We start from the raw sequence: 19,723 nt of genomic DNA, 5'->3' as shown, positions 1-19,723 counted from the left end.
GCGGCATTGGTATCCCATATGGGCACTGGTTCGAGTCCCAGCTGCTCCTCTTCTGATCCAGCTGCCTGCTAATTCATCTGGGAAAGCAGCAGAAAATAGCCCAAGTCCTTGGGCCCCTGCACCCATGTGCAAGACCCAGAAGAAGTTCCTGGCTGCTGGTACCGGATCAGCCCAGCTCCTGCCATTGCGGCCATCTGGGGAGTGAACCAGCAGATGAAAGACCTCCCACTCTCTGTTGCTCTCTCTCTCTATAACTCTGCCTTTCAAATAAATAAATAAATAAATCTTTTTGTTATTAAAAAAGAAAAAAAGTATGCTATGAAAAAGCTCTGCATGGACTTCAGTGTTTTTGCACTGAGATACATTTGTCTTTTTTTTCTTCTTAAATTTTCTTGAAATAGAGTTGCTCCAGCAATTGGCCTTGTCAAGAGCAAAAGCTCCTTTTGTGCCAGAGTGGCAGTTTGCAGCCTGGAGGTCAGTCCTGTGCCCCCTGCATCCCCCTTCTTGCCAGGAGGGCCTTGTCTGTGTCCATTGCTGGAATACTCCCTTGGGATTCTAGGCCAGTGTGTGACAGAGAGCACTGAGTGGTCAGGGCCTCCACACAAGCCCACCCTAGAGGCTGTGGGTGCTCAGAAAACATCTGGTCTACCTGTAGTGGACTAGACGGAGAAGCCTGAGGCTTGGCCAGAAAGAGGCAGCAATTCAGGGCCCTTGTACCCAGGCTCTGCCCTCGCATTGCCTGACCCTGCAGAGACCATCCTCAGGGCTTTCGTGGAGCCTGAGTGGCTCCAGAAATCAAGTCAGAAAAGAGGATTCAAGAGAAGCTCCCAAAGCTGCCAGTGCAAATTCTTTGGGGGACTGTCTCCTGCAATTTCTCTTCGATGTGGCTTCCCCAGGCAACCCATGCTGAAGTCCTGGAAATAAAAGCTGCCAACGCGCAGGTTCTTTGATAAAGAGCACTGACAGTGAGGGCAGCCCTTGAACAGAGGGACACGTGCACACCTAAGCTGTGAAAAGGGCAGAGTGCCAAGGCCTCCCCTTCTTCCCCACATTGCTGTCCCGGAACCCTAGAGGAGAAAGATGGATCCTCGTGAAAAATCCCAGCTTGGGCCAAGAGCACAATCAGAAGGCCTGGATGATGGCATGGAGGCCCGAGTCAGCTGCATCCTGGTACCCTGGAGATCTAAGGGAGATGAGACTATATCCTTTGCCACAACAGAACCCCAAACTCTGGGCAGTGAGAGGTCCCATGGAGATGAGGCCTCGTCTATGGTCTTGAAGTCTGGGGGGCCCTAACAGGATGCATGTCCAGTCAGGGAGCTCCCTTCCCTCCTGCTCACCATCCTTTCCTAGCTCAGCTAGGGCTAAGCCTTGGATGCTCTGTGTTCTCTTTGAGTTGCTGTGCACCATGCACAGCGGTGCCAACCCATATCCCACTCTGCCTTTGACTTGCTATGGAACCTTGGACATGTGTTGTGCCCTCTCAGGGTTACAGTGTCTTCATCAGAGCAAAGACGTTTTGGCTGAACTAGATCAGTGGCCTGGAAGGAGCCTCAAGGTCTACCATGGGGATGCTGGGGGAGTGAAAAACAAGGGAAACTGAGTCAGGAGACTCCAGGACCCTACTTCTATCCTACTTTGCTTCCATCGGAGCCATGTTGCTTTTATGTTTTATACATTGGGATTTTATATAAGATTCCATTTTAGGAAAGGAGGAGGATGGAGTTCGCACCTAAGAACGTTTTAAAAGCCAATGGGCTATGGGGCTGGGGCTGTGGCATAGCGGGTAAAGCTATTGCCTGCAGTGCCGGCATCCCATATGGGCGCTGGTTTAAGTCCCGGCTGCTCACTTCTGATCCAGCTCTCTGCTGTGGCCTGGGAAAGCGGTAGAAAATGGCCCAAGTCCTTGGGTCCCTGCACCCTCATGGGAGACCTGGGAGAGGCTCCTGGCTCCTGGCTTTGGATCAGTGCAGCTCCAGCCGTTGCAGACAATTGGGCAATTGGGGAGTGAACCAGCAGATGGAAGACCTCCCTCTCCCTCTCCCTCTCCCTCTCCCTCTCCCTCTCCCTCTCCCTCTCCCTCTCCCTCTCCCTCTCCCTCTCCCTCTCTCTGCCTCTCTGTAACTCTTTCAAATAAATAAATAAATCTTACAGGCTAGATATGTTCATCTTGCACCTGAGACTCAGTTACCTTCTGAGAGGTCATCACATAGGATAAAATAAGTGCGTACAATAAGTACATACAGTAAGTGCATACAATAGCACTCAGCCCACAACAATCATGATAACAACAATAGCTACCGTTTTTGAACACCATGTGCTAGGTAGGCCTTGTTCAAAAGCTGTACTTGTTTGATCCTTCGCCACCTTCTCAGAAAGGCACTATGATTAACCTTGTTTCATAGATAAAGACACGGAGAGACAGGGAAGTTTGGCAACTTATCGAAGATCATACAGCTAATGAGGGCTGCAACTGGAATTTGAGCTCCAGGCTCCTCATTCTTTCAGTACCTGTCTTGCTTCTCAACATCAAGATATGCTGGTTGCTGTCGTTTCTCCCTGGGAAATTATTTTATCTCCTGTTATCTGGAAAATGACCTGAGTCTACCTCCTAATGTGTCTGTGACCAAAATCTGATCATGGCTGTGGAGGAGGTAGCCTGGGGAGGGAAAAGTGGAAAGTGCTGGGTTTGCTCAGAAATTAAGCACTGGGGCCAGTGCTGTGGCTTAGCAAGTAAAGCCGCCGCCTGCAGTGCTGGCATTCCATATGGGCGCCGGTTCGAGTCCCGGCTGCTCCACTTCCCATCCAGCTCTCTGCTGTGGCCTGGGAAAGCAGTAGGAGATGGCGTAAGTCCTTGGGCCCCTGCATGCATGTGGGAGACCCGGAAGAAGCTCCTGGCTCCTGGCTTCAGATCAGCTCAGCTCTGGCCATTGTGGCCAATCGGGAGTGAATCAGCAGATGGAAGACCTCTCTCTCTCTCTCTTTCTCCCTGCCTCTCCTCTTTCTGTGTAACTCTGACCTTAAAATAAATTAAACACTGTCTCGCATGCTCAGAGCCTAGAAGAAATCAGACAGCAGCTCTGGTAGGAACTTATAAGGTAGCTGGAAGCCCCAAATAGGTTATGACACTTTTTATTTGTGTTCTTTTAACCTCTACTGGTCCAATCACTCTGAATCAACAATGACTTGGTTTAGCTTTCCCTTTCCTGTATCTTTTTCTTCCTCACTCCTCCCTCTCCATGCTCAGCAAGTCTCATAATAGCTTGCTAAACCACAGTCTTCACAGTTCTTCCATTTCCACTTCTAGGGGAATCTTTGCAGCTGGTCCCAACTGCTTCTCCTGATTGACCTTGCCTTCTCTGGCCATGGTCATCTCTTCTGGAGTCCCACCCACCTTCTCCAGGCTAGTTCCCTCAACTTTAACCCCTTCGACCCATAGGCTTGCCCCTTCCCCCTTCACGTGACTGCCAGAGCCACTAATTTCCTGGGCATGGCTCTTCCCTTTTTTGACTCTCGGTTTCCCTGTCTCAGGTCAAAGGGGAGGGATGGAGTTGGGTACTAGATAATATCTGAAGAGTGCTCCAGCTCTAATTCCCAACCGTCTTCTGTCTGGTCCACTTAGAGAAATTGAATCATCTTGGTCATTTCTTTCCACTTCATATAGAAGTAAGCTTTGGAGGTGGGGGGAGGGAGGAGGAGGCAGGGCAACTTTAAAGCATTACTTGGGCCAGAATTGGAAGCATTAGGAGCTGAGGGAGTTAGAGGGTGGAAGCAAGAGTTGAGGAATTTTCAAAGTAACAAAAGTGCACTGGGGCAAGGAGGCTGGGCCAAGGCCCACTGGGTAGAGGAACAGCATTTTTGCAAGGCAAGTAACTTCAGAAAAATGGTTTGCTCAGCTGAGTCTGGCTTCCAAGAAAGGTCAGGGAGCTATGTGCCCAAAACCAGGCAGGAGCAGAACACAACACCTCTAGGTGTCGTACAACCCCAGGGAGTCAGTTCCCTATCTCCCAGCATTGCCACCTGCCTGTCCTAGACAAGTCGTCACAACTAGTAGTGTTAGGGACATAGCTCCAGTTGGACTGAGGTTCCTGTTTCAACCCACTAACAGTCAAGATGCACAAGCAAACCTGGAGATAAATAGGGTGCCCCCTGCTGTCTTTCAGGCATGGCCATCTCTTGTCTCACTTGGCCTTTGCAATATCTTGGGAAATAATAGCAGGAGGGGAACTTATCTCACTCACAGAGCAGAGGACTCAGGGTCAAAGAGGAGACAGAATTCACCCAAGCTGATCTGCGCAGCAAATGGAGAGCTGAGACTCAAAGCCAAATGTCTAGATGCCACAGCCACTGCTGTGTCTGACACATCATGCTCTTGCATTTCAATAGCATGGAGACCATAGGTTTCTGGAAAGTTACCAAAATAACCTCTGAGTAGTGTTAACTCTGCAAAATGGGAGTGAAGGGTTGTGGGACTTTGGCTCTTGGTCTTATATCCAAATATACAGGTTGAAACTCTTTGCTTGGAACATGTACTTTATTTTTAATCCACATGTGAAAGGAAATAGCTCAAACATAAGGCAGAACATGATCCATGCTCTAAGACAGAGACTCAGTATGCTGGGGATTTGCAAGAGGGAGGGGTCAGTATTTGAGCTGAGCTTCGAAGAATGGCAAAGGTCTCAACAGACTGGGAAGTGGGGGGGGGGGAATCCGAGAATCCCAGAGTCTGCAGAAGTCAGCCATTCCAAGTCAGCAGCTGTTGCTGCCTTCCGAGACAACGGGCCTGTCTAGAAGGCATTCTTCCTGAACAATTGGGTGCACGCAGTGGGTAGGATTTCCTGTTTTCTTCCCTTTCCTCATTTTATATTGTGAGGTACCTGGGCCAGAGCCCAGGCTTTGGGAAACATCTGCTTTCTCCACACACCCCTCACAGGTACTGATCTCAGCTTGCTCTGGAGATGTCCAGCTGGGCCAGTTCAGCCAGACAAGGGCAGAAGGAGCCACAGGGATCAGCTGACTTATAAACAGAAGGCGTACCCAGCCAGGCACCTCTTGTCCCAGCTGCTTTTAACTGTTTGTCACCAGCGTCCAGGATTCAGTGCGAAACTCTCAGATGATCAGATGGGTCACATATTTTGGAAAATGAAAGCCGAATTCCTTTCCAATTAAAGGTCACAGAAACACAACGTGTAACATCTTGGAGGGCCTTAGAGACCACCCAATTCAATTCCATCATTTAAATTACGAGGCAGTCAGGGCCCACAGAAAAGAGACTTGTCCAAGGTCAACACATCATGCCTGGTTGTACTTTAGCCCCAGTGATGAATGACCCAAGGGGCTCATTGGCCGATATGAGAGGGAAAGCACGTCTGGTCGTTGGAGATCTGTGTTGTACGAGGCTCATGTGATCCTTCCATCACTCTACTCCGTAGTTCCCCCTCTGGCCTCGTGCACTGCTTCCCTGGAGTGGGGGTGGGGCCCTGGAGCCCTCCCCATCCTGGGAGCCCCAGGGCTCATTCCTGAGGTCTCACATTCTGCTTCCTTAGTCTCAAGTCAGATTTCTGGACTGGACAAAACCCCCCTCCCCACCCTGCTGCCTGGGCTAGTCATGGTGATCATTTTATAATCATTTAATAATTACAATGTGTGTGTTGCCTGTGAGCTTAGCTAGGTGGGGAACATCCAGCGCGCGGGCTGTATAAGGCCTGTGAAATCATTTGGTCTGGCCCCGCCAAGGCAACCGCAGGTGGGACTCAAAATCAATCAACCTGTAGCAGGCCAGTTTTTAAGTTGATCATTTTGTATGGCCCACAAATGATGTTATAAATATCCAAATGTCCCTTGGCAGAAAAAAAAAAGGTTTCCCACGCCTGTTACAGAGGACTCTTACTCTCATTATTACGCTTAGGCCACACAGTAACCCAGAGGTGGTCTATTTGGCTTCTCCTTTCAAAACTGAGAAAACTGAGGCTTGGATAGTTAAGCACACAGCTAATAAATGGCAGAGTTGGAATTCAAGCACAGGGCCGTCGAATCCTCCAGAAACTAAATTCTTTCTCCCACCCTAAGATTACTTTTTTTCTTATTTCTTGGCAAGGATGTACAGATAGATGGATGATGGATGAATGAATGGATAGGTGGGTGGGTGGATGGATGGATGGAGCAAGTGAATAGTTTCCAAGCACCACCCCCCACCCTGCCTCTCTGGCTGTGTATTCAGTGTGGGTTTACAGAGAGAAATGAAGCAAAAATTTCTACCCTTAAGGGACCCACCATTTCAGATAGGGCTTCTCACTCTCTGGCATCAAAGTACTCCCAAATGGCTGAACAGAATGAATTCATTCCCGCGTAAGAGCTGGAGGAGAATCCCACACAACTAGTCACAAGTGAGAAATCTCTTTGAAGTTTCCACTTGTATCTTACAAATTCATGTGAATTTGCAGTCTATTCCACCACTGATCTATGCTTTTTTTAAAGTACCAAAATGATTATTTGCCCCCCACATCTTTTAGGAAAAACAGGCCATTCCAAAAAGCAAGAGGTTCCGCTTACCTCTGACCCTAAGGAGGCAGTGGTATGTTTCTGTGTGGGGAAGGTCTTGTTATACTGCAAAAGCAATATTTGTGGCAAAGATAGGTTGTGTGTGTGTGTGTGTGCATGTTTATGTGTGGTACACATGTGACACATGGTCATGCATACCTGTAGAAGCCCCAGATATGGACACAGCTGGTTTCCTTGCAAGGCTACACATTTCTCTGACACTCAAAAATGATCCACACTCCTTCCTGACAACCAGCTGTGAACTAGCCATGTTGCCCAGTGCAGAAAACAGAACTGAAAAGGACCCTAAAACATTCTGGAAGGCTCCCCCCATCCCCAGTGAAAGACTTTTAGCATTGGCTTTTTTAGTAACAGTGGTAGGGGAAACAAGATGGCAATTCGCCTTTGTAGAGACAGAGAGCTAAGAGGGGGAGAAAGCGAGACAAGCTCAAAGCAGTTCATTAGAGATGATGAACTCATTATCCTGGGAGACAGTTGGGGACTGATAAAGCACTTCCTTGCTTTTGCTTGTTTTTTTTTTTTTAAAGAGTTTATTTATTTATTTATTTGAGAGGTAGAGTTACAGACAATGAGAGGGAGAGATAGAGATAGGTCTTCCTTCTGCTGGTTCACTCCCCAGATGGCTGCAATGGCCGGAGCTGTGCCAATACGAAGCCAGGAGCCAGGAGCTTCTTCTGGGTCTCCCACATGGGTGTAAGGGCCCAAGGACTTGGGCCATCTTCTACTGCTTTCCCAGGCCATAGCAGAGAGCTGGATTGGAAGTGGAGCAGCCAGGACTACAACCGGTGCCCATACGGGATGCCGGCGCCGCAGGAGAAGGATTAACCTACTGCGCCACAGCGCCAGCCCCATTTGCTGGTTTTCTTAAAACAAAAATCGTGGAAAGCTTCATTTTCCACTCTTTGTGTGTTCTGTAATTAATTTACGTCTTTTTTTTTTTCTTGGTTTTAAAGGAAGATTCTGAATGCCAACCTACTTTGGTGATCCTTGAGGAAACAAAGGGTTTGGACTTTCTCTTAGGTCAAAGGTTAAAGGGAACAGAACATCTCTGGGGACCAGATGTGATGATAACAGCAGTAAGATCAAAGTATGACAGCCCCAAGTAGCTGGGGATGGGGGCAGGGAAGGGCTAGAAATTCCAAAATGACTGCCTTTCCCCTCCTTAAGAGCCTCCTTTTAGCCTTTTTCTCTTTCTAAACTTGAAGGGCTTTGTGTTTTGGTTTTTAATAACGAGGCCGTTCCCTTCCCCTGTGGAATGTATTCCCTGAAATATCCTGCTCTAGGGACAAATGGACACAGACGTCGGAGGCCTCTGGTCTCCAAAGCCCTGCTTCCTATGTTTTCATTTTTCTCCTCAAAACGCAAAGCAAACCAACTCTTCCTGTTCCTGGATTTGGGATGGGGAAGGTCACACAGCAGGACCCCTGGAGCAAACAGGTCAGAAGGGGCCACCGAAAGCTGCCCTTTGACTGCCCTGCCATGTAGGGAGGGCTGCTGGAATGGAATGTCGGCCCATGGAAAGAAGAGGAAGAGGTGAGGAATGGCTATCAGGCTGTGGTGAGGGATCGGCTCTGTTTCTGATGCCAGTTTGCCCCCCTTTGCCTTGGCCTTTTTCCCCAGGGCAGATCAATACATGGGAGCCAGGAAGCTTTCACAAGGTCAGCTGCTGCTGTTTAGCCGGTGCGTACTGTCAACTGGGAGTAAGTTTGGAGAAAAGTCATCAGGACTGGGAGAGATGATTTTAGGAGCCACAGAGGTTCGCTCTGGGGAAGGAGAGAGGCTGAGGAAGACATTATAGATGAGTAGGGTATTGGGTTCCAGTCTCAGTTTTGCCACTGACTAGCTACAGTGCTGTGGTGTGGATCACTTACTCTCCTTGGGGCTTCAGTTTTCCCAACTGCCATGACAGCATCAGCATGTATGAGCTGAAAGATCCATCCCCCAGATTTCAGAAATTCTAAAAGCCAGCAGATTTGGCCTAGGGAAGAAGGAACACACTATTCCAAGGAGATGCCAAAGAGTGAAAACAGGACCACTGGATAGAAGGCAACTTCTGACTCAGTACAAAGAAGAACTCTTAACCACGTGGGGAATGAAAAAGGAAGTCTCACCCTACCTGGAGAATTTAGTCAGAGGTCAAGTGGGCCAGTAGCAAGAATGGTATAAAAGGGAGCCAGTTAGCCATGGAACACTGGATTCAAGCTGGGATCACCAACACTGACTTTCATGGGGCAGACTCCAGTCTACAGACAACGTTTCATGCAACTTCCCAAAGGTCAAATAGATCTGGATGAATGAAACAGGAATGAGATGCTCATCAACTCTGTCCTCCCCTCCCCCTGCCCAGGGTATCCCTGGGGATGCAAGGGATGCTTGATATTGTCCTCAAGTACCCTTCCTGCCTTGAGAGATAGAGGGCAGTCTGCGAGTTTCAAGGCTTTGTTGGACATGTGTTTTACATGGATCTACACCATCGGTTGGAAATACCGCCTCCTCAGAGTTCTGTCAGCTGGAGACTGGAGCTCTGTGCCAAGCCGTCGTGGCTGGTTTAGAGCTGCAATGATAGGCAAGAAGGTACACTGAGAAGACGAAGTCACCAGTCTGGTTACCAGAAGTTCTTTTGCTGTGCCATCAAAAATAAAAGATGGACTTTGGCAGGTTCCTTGTTTATGTGAAGCCCTGGGCTTAATTCAGGGAATACAGGGGACAGTCAAGTTGCTGCCACCTTACACCAGGAGCTCATGAAACAGAAGTTTCAGGGAAGAGAAGAGGCCAGTGAGGAGCAGTGCGATGTGGTATAACAGAGAAACAGACAGCACGGGAAGGGCATACAAAGGATGACTTGACAGGTCCAGAGGGGGCCTGGCAAAGACACACCCCATAGAATGTCCTGAACAAGGGCTCACTGTGTGTTCAGGGAATGGTGAGTTGCCCCACAGAGCTCAGAAACGTGAGAATGTGCTAGGAGATGGACAAAGACAGGTGATTGAAGTTGTGAAGGACCTTGACCGCCAATACAAAGAAGTTGTCCTTGACCAAAGGTAGGGAAGAATCAACAGTTTTCGGAGCATGACCAGATTCTTTTAAACAGAGAACTCTGTATAGAGGGTGAACTGGAAAGAAAGGCACAATGGCAGGGAGACCAGTGAGGAGACAGCAGCAACCATCTACACCAGAGCTGCTATGGGCCTGGATGGAGGTACTGCAGTGTGGGCGAAGAAGGAGGGATTTAGGAAACATTACAAAGAGGTCTCATGGGCACGATTTAGTGATCAAATGGCAACAAGTGAGAAAGATGGCGGAGTCCACGATGGCGGAGTCCACGTGGCTCCCATCATTCTTGCTTGCGTGGCTGGGTAGCTGGTGATTCATTCAAGAATTAGGATCCTGGGGCCGGCACTGTGGTGCAGCAGGTAAAGTTGCTGCCTGCAGTGCCGGCATCCCTTATGGGCACCGGTTTGAATCCTGGCCGCTCAACTTCCGATCCAGCTCTCTGCTGTGGCCTGGGAAAGCAGTAGAAGATGGCCCAAGTCCTTGGGCTCCTGCACCCTCATGGGAGACCCAGAAGAAGCTCCTGGCTCCTGGCTTCGGATCAGCTCAGCTCTGGCCATTGCAGCCATTTGGGGAGTGAACCAGCAAAATGGAAGACCTCTCTCTCTCTCTCTCTTTCGTCTCTCTCGTCTCTCTGGCTCTACCTCTCTCTGTAACTCTTTCAAATAAATAAAATAAATTAAAAAAAGAATTAGGATTTTTAGGGTTGAGTTGGAAGGATCAGCCACACACTTCTGGGGTTAAGTGCCCAAGAGCACTCACCAGATCCTTTTCAGACCCGTTGTTCCCCCCATACTTCCAATCCCCTCACAAGCCCTGGTCTTCAGGAATGCTTCAGGCTTTGAAAAAGGCCACTGAGACTGTGCCCCAGGATATTTGCCTGACCCTCATCTATCAGTCTGAGCCTAACTCTTTTTTTTTTCTTTTGCATTCCTGAAAACAGGAACTGGGAACTTGGGCTTTCCAGCCCCTCTGGCCCCAAAGGAGGCTGCTCTACTCCTCCATGATCCTGGAAACCCTTCCCCCACGCCAAAGAACATCTTGAAATTGCCCTTTTCCCTGACGGGCACCTCCCCCTCCTTTCAGTCTGACATCGGGCAGAAGCAGGGGCCAGGGGACAACCCTGAGTCAAAGTGCAGAGAACCTCGGGACCTCCTAGCTCAGCCTTCTCAATGTGTGGACAATGACTCTGAGGCCCAGGGAGATGAGGGGACTGACCAAAAGCCACAGAAAGAGTTAACAGCAGAGATAGGACTCGATGCTTGATCTCTGGACTCAAAGCCCAGCGTTTTGCCTTGGCTGAGATTGCTGTAGCTCATGGCTGAAAGATTTCCTGTCTCAAATGATAATCAATTCCAGATACTCCCTAAGTAAGTAGATCTTTATGCTATTCCAAGTTACTAGGTAAAATATCTGTGAAATATTAGATGAGCCATGGCCTGTGAAATAAATGCTTTTTGTGAAATAGTAAATGTTAAATGGCCAGATCTGACAAGAGTTAGTTTAAAAGCATGATTTTGTCCCTTCAAAACAGAGGAAAGAGACTGAATTGTTATCTTTTGGGTAGTTTTCACATGCTTAGTAGTTTAGCTGACTGCCCTCCTGAGCCTTGGAGGTGGCACCCAGTAGCATCTTAAATTAATGTAGCCAAGAAAATGTGTTTGCTTCTATTTTCTACCTTTCAAATCGGCCTTCCCACCCGCTCTGAGTTGGAGGAAGGGGAGGGGTCTGGGGCAGCTGATGGATGGAGTCTGGTGGAGAGCAAGCCTGTAGCCAGACTGGAGCCAGCTGTGTTGGGAGCCGGGGCTCCTGTTACAAGGAGACTACTACTCCCCTCCAGGTCGCCTCAGTCACTCTAGTGGGAGACTGTGGAGAAGCCTGGGATGGCTCTGGCCAATGACAGCAGTTCTGTGCACTGGGAGCAGTGTGTGCCAGGGAGGATTTGGTGTGAAGCTGGTGGGCAGGAAGGTCAGAAGCCCCCTCACCTCTGCAAGCTGTTGGGAAGAGGAGCTGATGGGTTCAGCACAACTGTGGAGTCTGTGAGTCCAGGAGTCTTTAAATTTCAATGCAGAAAGGACCAGAAAGATACCCTAAAGGCCCTTTAGAGAAAACTATTCATTCCGTATCTGGGGCCCCTAAGGCCGAGAGAAGGAAAGGGACAGGCCTAAGGTCACACAGCTGGCAGAGGGCAGAGCCAAAAACTGGAACCCAGAGCTTCTGGCTCCCCCAGGCAATGGTTCTCACTGCACAGTCTCTAAGAGGCAGTTTTGAAGTGTGGGTTTTGTTTGGAGAAAGGAGATTCCTTTTAGGATCCAGAACTTATTTCCATTTGGGGAGCAATTCACGCTCAATAACAAGGTGTGAGGACTTGGGAGAAGCAGGAAGTGATGCAAGGAGCACAGAGTGAGTTTGGAGGGAGGCCCTAAGGCTGGAATCCCCTTGCAGTTTGCCCTTGGTATTACCACTAGTTCTGTACTGTCCAATAGTTACTGTATACTGGCATGGCATAGCTTGGAGAAGCAACTTGGTAATTTGAATCATTATATATATATATATATATATACACACATATATACATATATATATATTTAACATAAACATATTAGGAAAAACCTACTTTCACAGATATTATGGTTTAAGGTGAGGCTGTTGTTTACAACTGAGTTGATGTAAGGAAAGCTATTGAGTATATTATGGCAAAAATTGTGAAGTTGGTTCACAAAATCAATGCCGTTTGGGAAATGTGGTGCTGGTGGGCTCGTGAGCCAATGTGGATGGTAAGTCCCTCAAAGGTTATTCGGGTCACCACATGTGTTGAAGCCAGTGAGGCATTCCCAATGCCCTCCCATAAGTCAGTGCCATGGGATCCTGGGATAACCACTCCCAAGGTTTCCTCTGTCAGTGGGACCAGAAATCTTTCACTGACTTGTCCAAAGAGCATGAAGATTGCATAGATAAATGATATGCACCTGTCAGCTTCAGCACAGTGTTTCACCTTTTTCATCACTCCAAAGTCCCTGGTTGGTCTTCTGCACTGTTTCTATTCCACTCAGGGCAACAGCATTGGTAAACACAACAGGCTCAACACAGAGATGGAATCATCGAGGTTCTGAGAGGGGGCAGCTCTTAGGAGCATTCCACCATGAGTGGCCCAGTCAAGACTGGGTCTCCGGGGCCAGCGCCAGTGGGTTAACGCCCTGGCCTGAAGCGTCGGCATCCCATATGGGCACTGGTTTGAGACCCGGCTGCTCTACTTCTGATCCAGCTCTCTGCTGTGGCCTGGGAAAACAGTGGAAGATGGCCCAAGTCCTTGCGCTCCTGTACCCGTGTGGGAGACCCGGAAGAAGCTCCTGGTTCCTGGCTTCGGATCGGCACAGCTCTAGCTGTTGAGGCCAATTGGGGAGTGAACCAGTGGATGGAAGACCTCTCTTCTCTCCCTCTCTGCCTCTCCTTCCATCTGTGTAACTCTGACTTTCAAATAAATAAATAAATCTTAAAAAAAAAAAGACTGGGTCTCCAATGAATGTTGATTCCACTGCCCTCCCTTTCATGCTCCCACAATTCCTGCTGTTGCCCTTGCTGCACACTCCACTCAGCCCTATCCCCACCCCCAATCAGGTGGCAACAGCCCCCACTACAGTCCTGGCTAGCATAGCTCACTCTCTGCAGACTTTGTAAACCCATCAGGGGCCCAGCAAGCTAGTAAAATGGAGGATTGCTAGGAAGTTGGGCGACAGGGGTGGGAAGAGATTTCTTTTTTATTTTTCGTATCTTCTAAACTGTGAAATATATGAAGAAGGAATTACCTGTTGTACAAATAAATAGTGAAGAGTTTTACTCATTGCCTGGGCTAAATATCAGAAATAATCACATTTTTCAGCACTTTGATGTGTGTGTGCGTGTGCGTGTGCGTGTGTGTATTCTAGACTTGTTTCTTTATTATATTTGATTTTAAAAAGGTGTTAAGTAATACTGGAAATTTGAATTATACCTTAAAAGTAAGTACTATTAACATGCATTCTACATAGATGTGTTTATCTTTTAAATGATATATTGTTTTGACCACACAAACATTTAAATCTGTTCTGTTTATGTGTGAGTAAAATAAGTGATATTTGATTTTGATCTTTTTAAAAAATAATTGTATTTCTCTGATTCAAACTAGAGCTCCATGTAATTGGCTCCATTTTTATAGACGTGGACACCAGTCCGGAGAGATGAAGTTACTTGCCTGAGCTCACACTAGTGATTTTGTAATGAATTTGCTCTGATTCCCAGTGCCTTGCACCTACTGTTGCCACAAAAACTCTTAATTTTTGCCTGAGTGACTTGAGATCAGCCTCCGTGTGTTCACAGTTGCCCTTAAATAGACACATTGAACCTGTAACCCAAAGGAGCAAGAAGGCCAGCCGTATCTCAGCTTTGTGGATACCATCCTCTCTGGCTGAGCCCTCCTCTCTCCACGGAGAGCCGCAGACCTCTCAGCCAAGCCACCGGGTGCCCACTCTCCCAGGGCTCTCAGGGCTGGCGCCTCAGCCTGGCAGCTGTGAATGTGGCCGTCTGGGAGGAGGTGTCACTATTTCAAGCCTCGAGGGCTTTCTTTTTAGCCTTTGCAGCTGGTGCGTCTGAAATGGAGAAGTTTGTCCCCCCCCCCCCCCCAATACAGGCAGCACATGCAGATCTCGTGCCCCCAGCGGTCTCTGGTGTGATGCAGGAACTGCGCTCAGCAGGAAGCCCTGGAATGGGGGAGGCCAGGGCAGGGAGGGGTGGTGGTGGTGGCGGAGAAGCAGATGTGTATTCTGTGCTGATCAAAGCAGTGTCATGGCACTGCAAAGAAACCCCTCACTCAGGCACTTTTTTTTTTTTTTTTTGGCAGCCACCACTCCAGGACTTAGGATCCTCAGGTGGGAAGGTCCTTGGGATATCACCATATCCCCACTCTACCTCCTGGTAACACAGAGCCCGAAGCGGCTCCAGCCATTTTAAGAGATCCTCATGAGAAAGGCTCCAGCTGTCTCTTTCAACACCTTCCCAAGATGCCTTGCGCAGACCCTTAGCATGCCACTTGTTAATCGCTGCTTTTCTGTTTCAGGGATTCCCAACCCTAAAGGTCACCCAGGAGCTATGCTCGTTCAAGTCATAATGAACTCATCCTGATAAAATAAAATGGAGCCAATGGGAAGGACTGCAGTTGGACTGGAGCCGATAGGATGGCCTCAGAGAGCTTGACAAAGCCTGGCCTATGGCAGGAATTCAGGCTCTGGCAGCAAAGTCTTTCCTGGCCAGTGTCTGTCCTTTTCGTCTTCCCCAAAGGCATCGGATTATCCCTCTCTAAACAACAGCGTCCTCTCTAGCAAACGGAAGTTGCTTGTAGAATGCCAGCCACTTGTCCACTACCAACGAGGATGCCAGAGGCAGGCAGGCTCAAAGAAGCTTGTTGGAGAGCAAAAGGGAAGAGCTTTCTCACATCATGGCTGTGTATATCCCCTTAGTCTAACCCCGAGGCCTCCCTCTTCTTGGAAGCCTTCCAGATAAAGCAAGTATTCGGAATATCACCGACCTCAAACCCAAAATGCCAGTCTTCCTTCTCTTATCCTCCACTTACCTGTTGCTTCTTCTGCCGAATCTTCCACCCCTAACATGTTTGCTGGGGGGTAGAAGGTGTTTGAGAACAAGGGAAGCACATGCTGCCACTTCCTGATAGCTTTGGAGAGAAACACTCCTGTGGCTCTCTGACAAGAGCAAAACCCCCATCTGAGAAATCAAGAGACTCTGTCACTGAGCTCAAAGGCGGGGCTCGAGGAGGCCCGAAAATGCCCAGTGGCGAGAGGCAGCCATTGGCTCCCCTGCCCAGGAACTTGCTCAGCTGCCCCATGAGGGACCGAGAGGCTGCGTATCGTATGCCATTCGTGAGCCCCGTGCCGTGTACTCACCTGCATTCTTCCTCACTTGTAGCAACGGGAAGCACTGCAAAGGAAACAACAACAAAAAAAGTCAAAGCATGGCAGAAATGCCATGTCAAAATCCAAAGAGAGCTTCACGGTCAGCAAGTCCCATCGACCCATTTTACAGAAGGGTACACTGAGGCCACCGACTAGGAAAATGAAATAAGGACCAAAGTGGAGCCTAGAATTACAGATGCCTCACTGCCTGCTCCACTATTTTCTCCTACCCCATTGGCTGGTTTCCCCCTGTTCACTTCACTCTCATGGAATGGAGCATGCCCCTAAGTCAAGGGGTTAGAGACAATGTGCACAGCTCCCAGAACTGTCTCAATGCATGATAATAAAGATTATCAAATGATCAGTCAACATTTGTTTGGCACATGCCATCTCGAGTATAGCATCCCATCAGAAGACGTGTTGGTGGGAAGAACAGTACTGAACATTGAACATTGAACAGCCCTAAGTTTAGAGCTCTCTTCCAGTTATTGATTTTGTCACGCTGGACATTGTTCATAACCCTAGGACTCCAGTTTCTGAATCATAAGATTAGGAGAATAATAATCCCAGCCTCACAGGTTTTGTGAGAAATTACTGTATATGAAAGTATGTTTGGAAAACAGTAGAGCAGGGCCTGCATTGTGGCACAGTGTTAAGATTCCTGCGATGCTGGCATCCATATAGGTGCTGGTTCCCATTCCAGCTGCTCCATTTCTTATCCAGCTCCCTGCTGATGTGTCTGGGAAGGCAGCTGAAGATGGCCCAAGTCCTTGGGCCCCTGCACCCATGTGGTAGACCCAGATGAAGCTCCTGGCTCCTGGTTTTGGCCTGGTCCAGCTCTGGCCATTGCAGCCATGTAGGGGGTGAATCAGTGGATAGAAGATATCTCTCTCTCTCTCTCTCTCTCTCTCTCTCTCTCCCCCCCCCCTTCTTTCTTCATAACTCTGGCTTTCAAATAAATAAATAAATAAATCTTTAAAAAATGGCAGAATACTTTATAAATTCATTCATTTGACAAATAGTTATAAAGTACCAATGCCCTTGCTTAGGGTATAGCAGTAATCTAGACAAACTCCTCGTGGAGCTGAAATCCTAGTGGGAAGGGGTAATTAATAAATAAGTAAACAAAGAAATGAGGAAATTGCAACTATCCCTAAATGGCAAGAAGGAACTCTTTAAAATAATAAAACCAGGATGAGGCAGAGTGGTCTGGTAGTACAGATGGGGAGGCAGCCAGAGGGGATGTCTCTGAAGAGCTTAACTTTGAAATTTTTTTACTTACTTATTTATTTATTTATTCAAGAGAGAGTTACAGACAGTGAGGGGGAAAGACAGAGAGAAAGGTCCTCCATCCATCGGTTCCCTCTGCAAATGGCCAGAATGACTGGAGCTAAACTGATCCAAAGCCAGGAGCCAGGAGCTTCTTCCAGGTCTCCCACGCAGGTGCAGCAGCCCAACGACTTGCACCATCTTCTACTGCTTTCCCAGGCCACAGCAGAGAGCTGGATCAGAAGTGGAGCAGCCGAGACTCAAATCGCGCATATGGGATGTTGGCACCACAGGTGGAGGATTAACCTATCATGCCACAGCGCCGGCCTCTGAAGAGCTCAACTTTGAGCAGAGACAAAAGTGATCAGGATCACTTCTCGGCCTTTTGGCTAAGATCAAGTGTAAGCATGATCAAGAGTCAGCAATGTGAAGATCTGGGTGCAGAACATTCCAGAGGTTAAACAGAGAGGCAAGGGGCAAATCATGCAAGGGTTTCAAGGCAAGGAGTGACATTTTTGACGTTGATTCAGATGACAGTAGGCAGCCATTGGTGGGTGTAGAGAAGTAGAATGAAAAGATCTGATTTCCACCCTAAGATGTGCACTCTGGCTGCTGTTGGGGGGGAGTAGACTGAAGTAATACAATGGAAGCAGGGACATATGGTGGGTTTTTTTTTTTTTTTTTTTTTTTTTGCCTTTGTGGTGGTTCAGGCAGGCTGCATCAGTGGCTTTGGCAAGCATGGTAGTCATTGAGATGTTAATTCAATAGTTAAGAAGGGAAGAAAAGAGGAAGGAAAGGAAGAAGAGTGCTTCTTAGAGGTAGAAACATCTTCCTGCCTCTTCACCTTCCTTTCCAGAGTCAGCCTTAAAACCAACAGAAAGGTTATCAGGAAAGGAGTTGTCACAGTATGTGTCCTATCTCGTAGCCTTTGCACGATGACTGCCACAGTAGGTACAGACACTTGACCACAATAACTCTCAAGCCTTGGAGATGTAGCTGAGCTTTAGGTCACCCCGAAATGACTAAAGGTCAGCTCCACCTTTGCAGATCACAATTGTCCACAGGAGATAAGAGCGAGGAGAGCTGTGCCTACCACCGAGTGTTCAATGAAAAGGCCCTGCAGGGAGGAAGGGGGTTGTGGCAAAGTGGATTAAGCCACTGCTTGTGATGCCGGTATCCCATGTTGGAAAACATGTTCAAGTCCCAGCTGCTCCATTTCCAGTCCAGCTCCCTGCTAACGTGCTTTGGGAGGCAGTGGAAGATGGCCCCAGTGCTCGGACCCCTGCCACCCACGTGGGAGACCCGGATGGAGTTTCTGGATCCTGCCTTCAACCTGGTCCAGACCAAGCACTTGTGGCCATTTGGGGAGTGAACCAGTGGATGGAAAATCTCACTCTCTCTCTCTGTCTCTGTCTCTGTCTCTGTCTCTCTGCCTTTCAAATAAAATAAGCAAATCTCTATTTTAAAAAGAAAGTTCTTTCAGGGATGTTAGTGTGAGAGAGAGAGGACGTTATTAAACGAGATGAGTGTGACCAGAGGAGAATAACAAATCAAGAGGGACCTGGAAGTCCCTTACCTAGCTGCAAAGTGCAATTGTGATTAAGCAAGGCAATACAATTTCAGTGATAGACAATAGGGGAGAAAAAAAGGAGAAAGGATGAGGAAGTGGAAGGGAAGGAAGGAGGAAGTAGGTCTCTGTGAGTTCCTACATGTGACAAGCCCGCGGAATTAGGAGATGAATTCTGGGAGCTAAGCTGATCTGAAGCCAGGAGCCAGGAGCTTCTTCCAGGTTTCCCAAGCAAGTGCAGGGGCCCAAGCATCTGGGCCATCTCCTACTGCTTTCCCAGGCCACAGCAGAGAGCTGGATTGGAAGTGGAGCAGCTGGGACTCGAAGCGGTGCCCATATGGGATGCCAGCACTACAGGTGGAGGATTAACCTACCGTGCCACAGCGTTGGGACAGAGTGCTATTTCACACTCTTGCTCCAGTCACATTCAATCACCTCTTCAACTCTACCATGTCAATCCATCAGAGGTGTGACAGAATTGAAGATCACTCGGGAGATAACTGGGCCTTACATCTACACAGGGATTTCCAGGTTACAAATGCGTGACTGTCTCTGTCAGAAGCAGGCTGCATTTTCCTTATCCTCAGGTGACCCATGAAGCAAATGAGGCCCAGGAGAAGGGAAGTGACTCACCCAAGATCACAAAGCTGGTAAAGGTCAGAACCAGGTTCACTTGAGGTCTGTAAGGCTCCCAGTTGCATTGTAGCCTACCCTTTTCTCTCTGGTTCCAGGATAACCTGGATTGAGCCAGGACAGTGAGTCTCGCTCTGCTGTTTGAGCTTTACCTGGCTGCTGTTGTGGTAGCCAGAAGATGAGTAGCTGGAGAAGACGAGGTATGAACTTTTGCATGGGAGAGAAGGTTCTTTTGGTTTCCCTGGCTCTCACTTGGGAGTTCTGAACCCAGGAGCCTGAAGTCCTGCAGTTGCAAGACTAGTGGTAACCATCTGTCTACCCAGTAATCATTCATTCATATTGTGTTCACTCATTCATTCATTCATTCATTCATGAAGTATCTCCTCAGGGCTGTGTACTCAGGGTTTCAGACACAGCAGGTCAGTTCCCCTCCTTGAGGAATTCACAGCCACATCGGCAAATCAATCACAGGCCCAAATCATCAGCACAATTCCATGTAAGCACTGCTGAAAAGTACAAAGCCTGGTGGAACTGAGCAGAGGGTGTAACTCATCGCTGAGAGGGAGGGGACCTTGTCATGAGCAGACCCTCATCCCTGTCGTCACGACTCTCCCCTTGGACTTGTTGCTCTCAGAGGATCTGTGCAGCATCCCAGCCCTGGAAGAGCTTGCAGTCTAATGGGGGACAGAGCAGCCAGAAA

The 19,723-nt window shown here is 48.4% G+C and overlaps 1 protein-coding gene across 2 annotated transcripts in view; it reads right to left on the bottom strand.

Moving 5' to 3' along the window:
• Nucleotides 1-19,723, bottom strand: part of STARD8 (StAR related lipid transfer domain containing 8) — a 78,421-nt gene that overhangs the window by 47,220 nt on the left and 11,478 nt on the right. Inside the window, exon 2 of one of the 2 annotated variants that reach the window (XM_008272731.4) lies at nucleotides 15,546-15,579. The exons of the other annotated variant lie outside the window; for it this stretch is intronic. Within the exon in view, the coding sequence (XP_008270953.2) occupies nucleotides 15,546-15,579 (34 nt within the window). The remainder of the gene's footprint in view (nucleotides 1-15,545; nucleotides 15,580-19,723) is intronic. 2 annotated transcript variants of the gene reach the window in all.

Source organism: Oryctolagus cuniculus, chromosome X, assembly GCF_964237555.1.
Source record: "Oryctolagus cuniculus chromosome X, mOryCun1.1, whole genome shotgun sequence".
Classification (NCBI taxonomy): domain Eukaryota; kingdom Metazoa; phylum Chordata; class Mammalia; order Lagomorpha; family Leporidae; genus Oryctolagus; species Oryctolagus cuniculus.
Note: the sequence above shows the minus strand (reverse complement) of the source record. Positions and strands in the feature narration are given on the sequence as shown.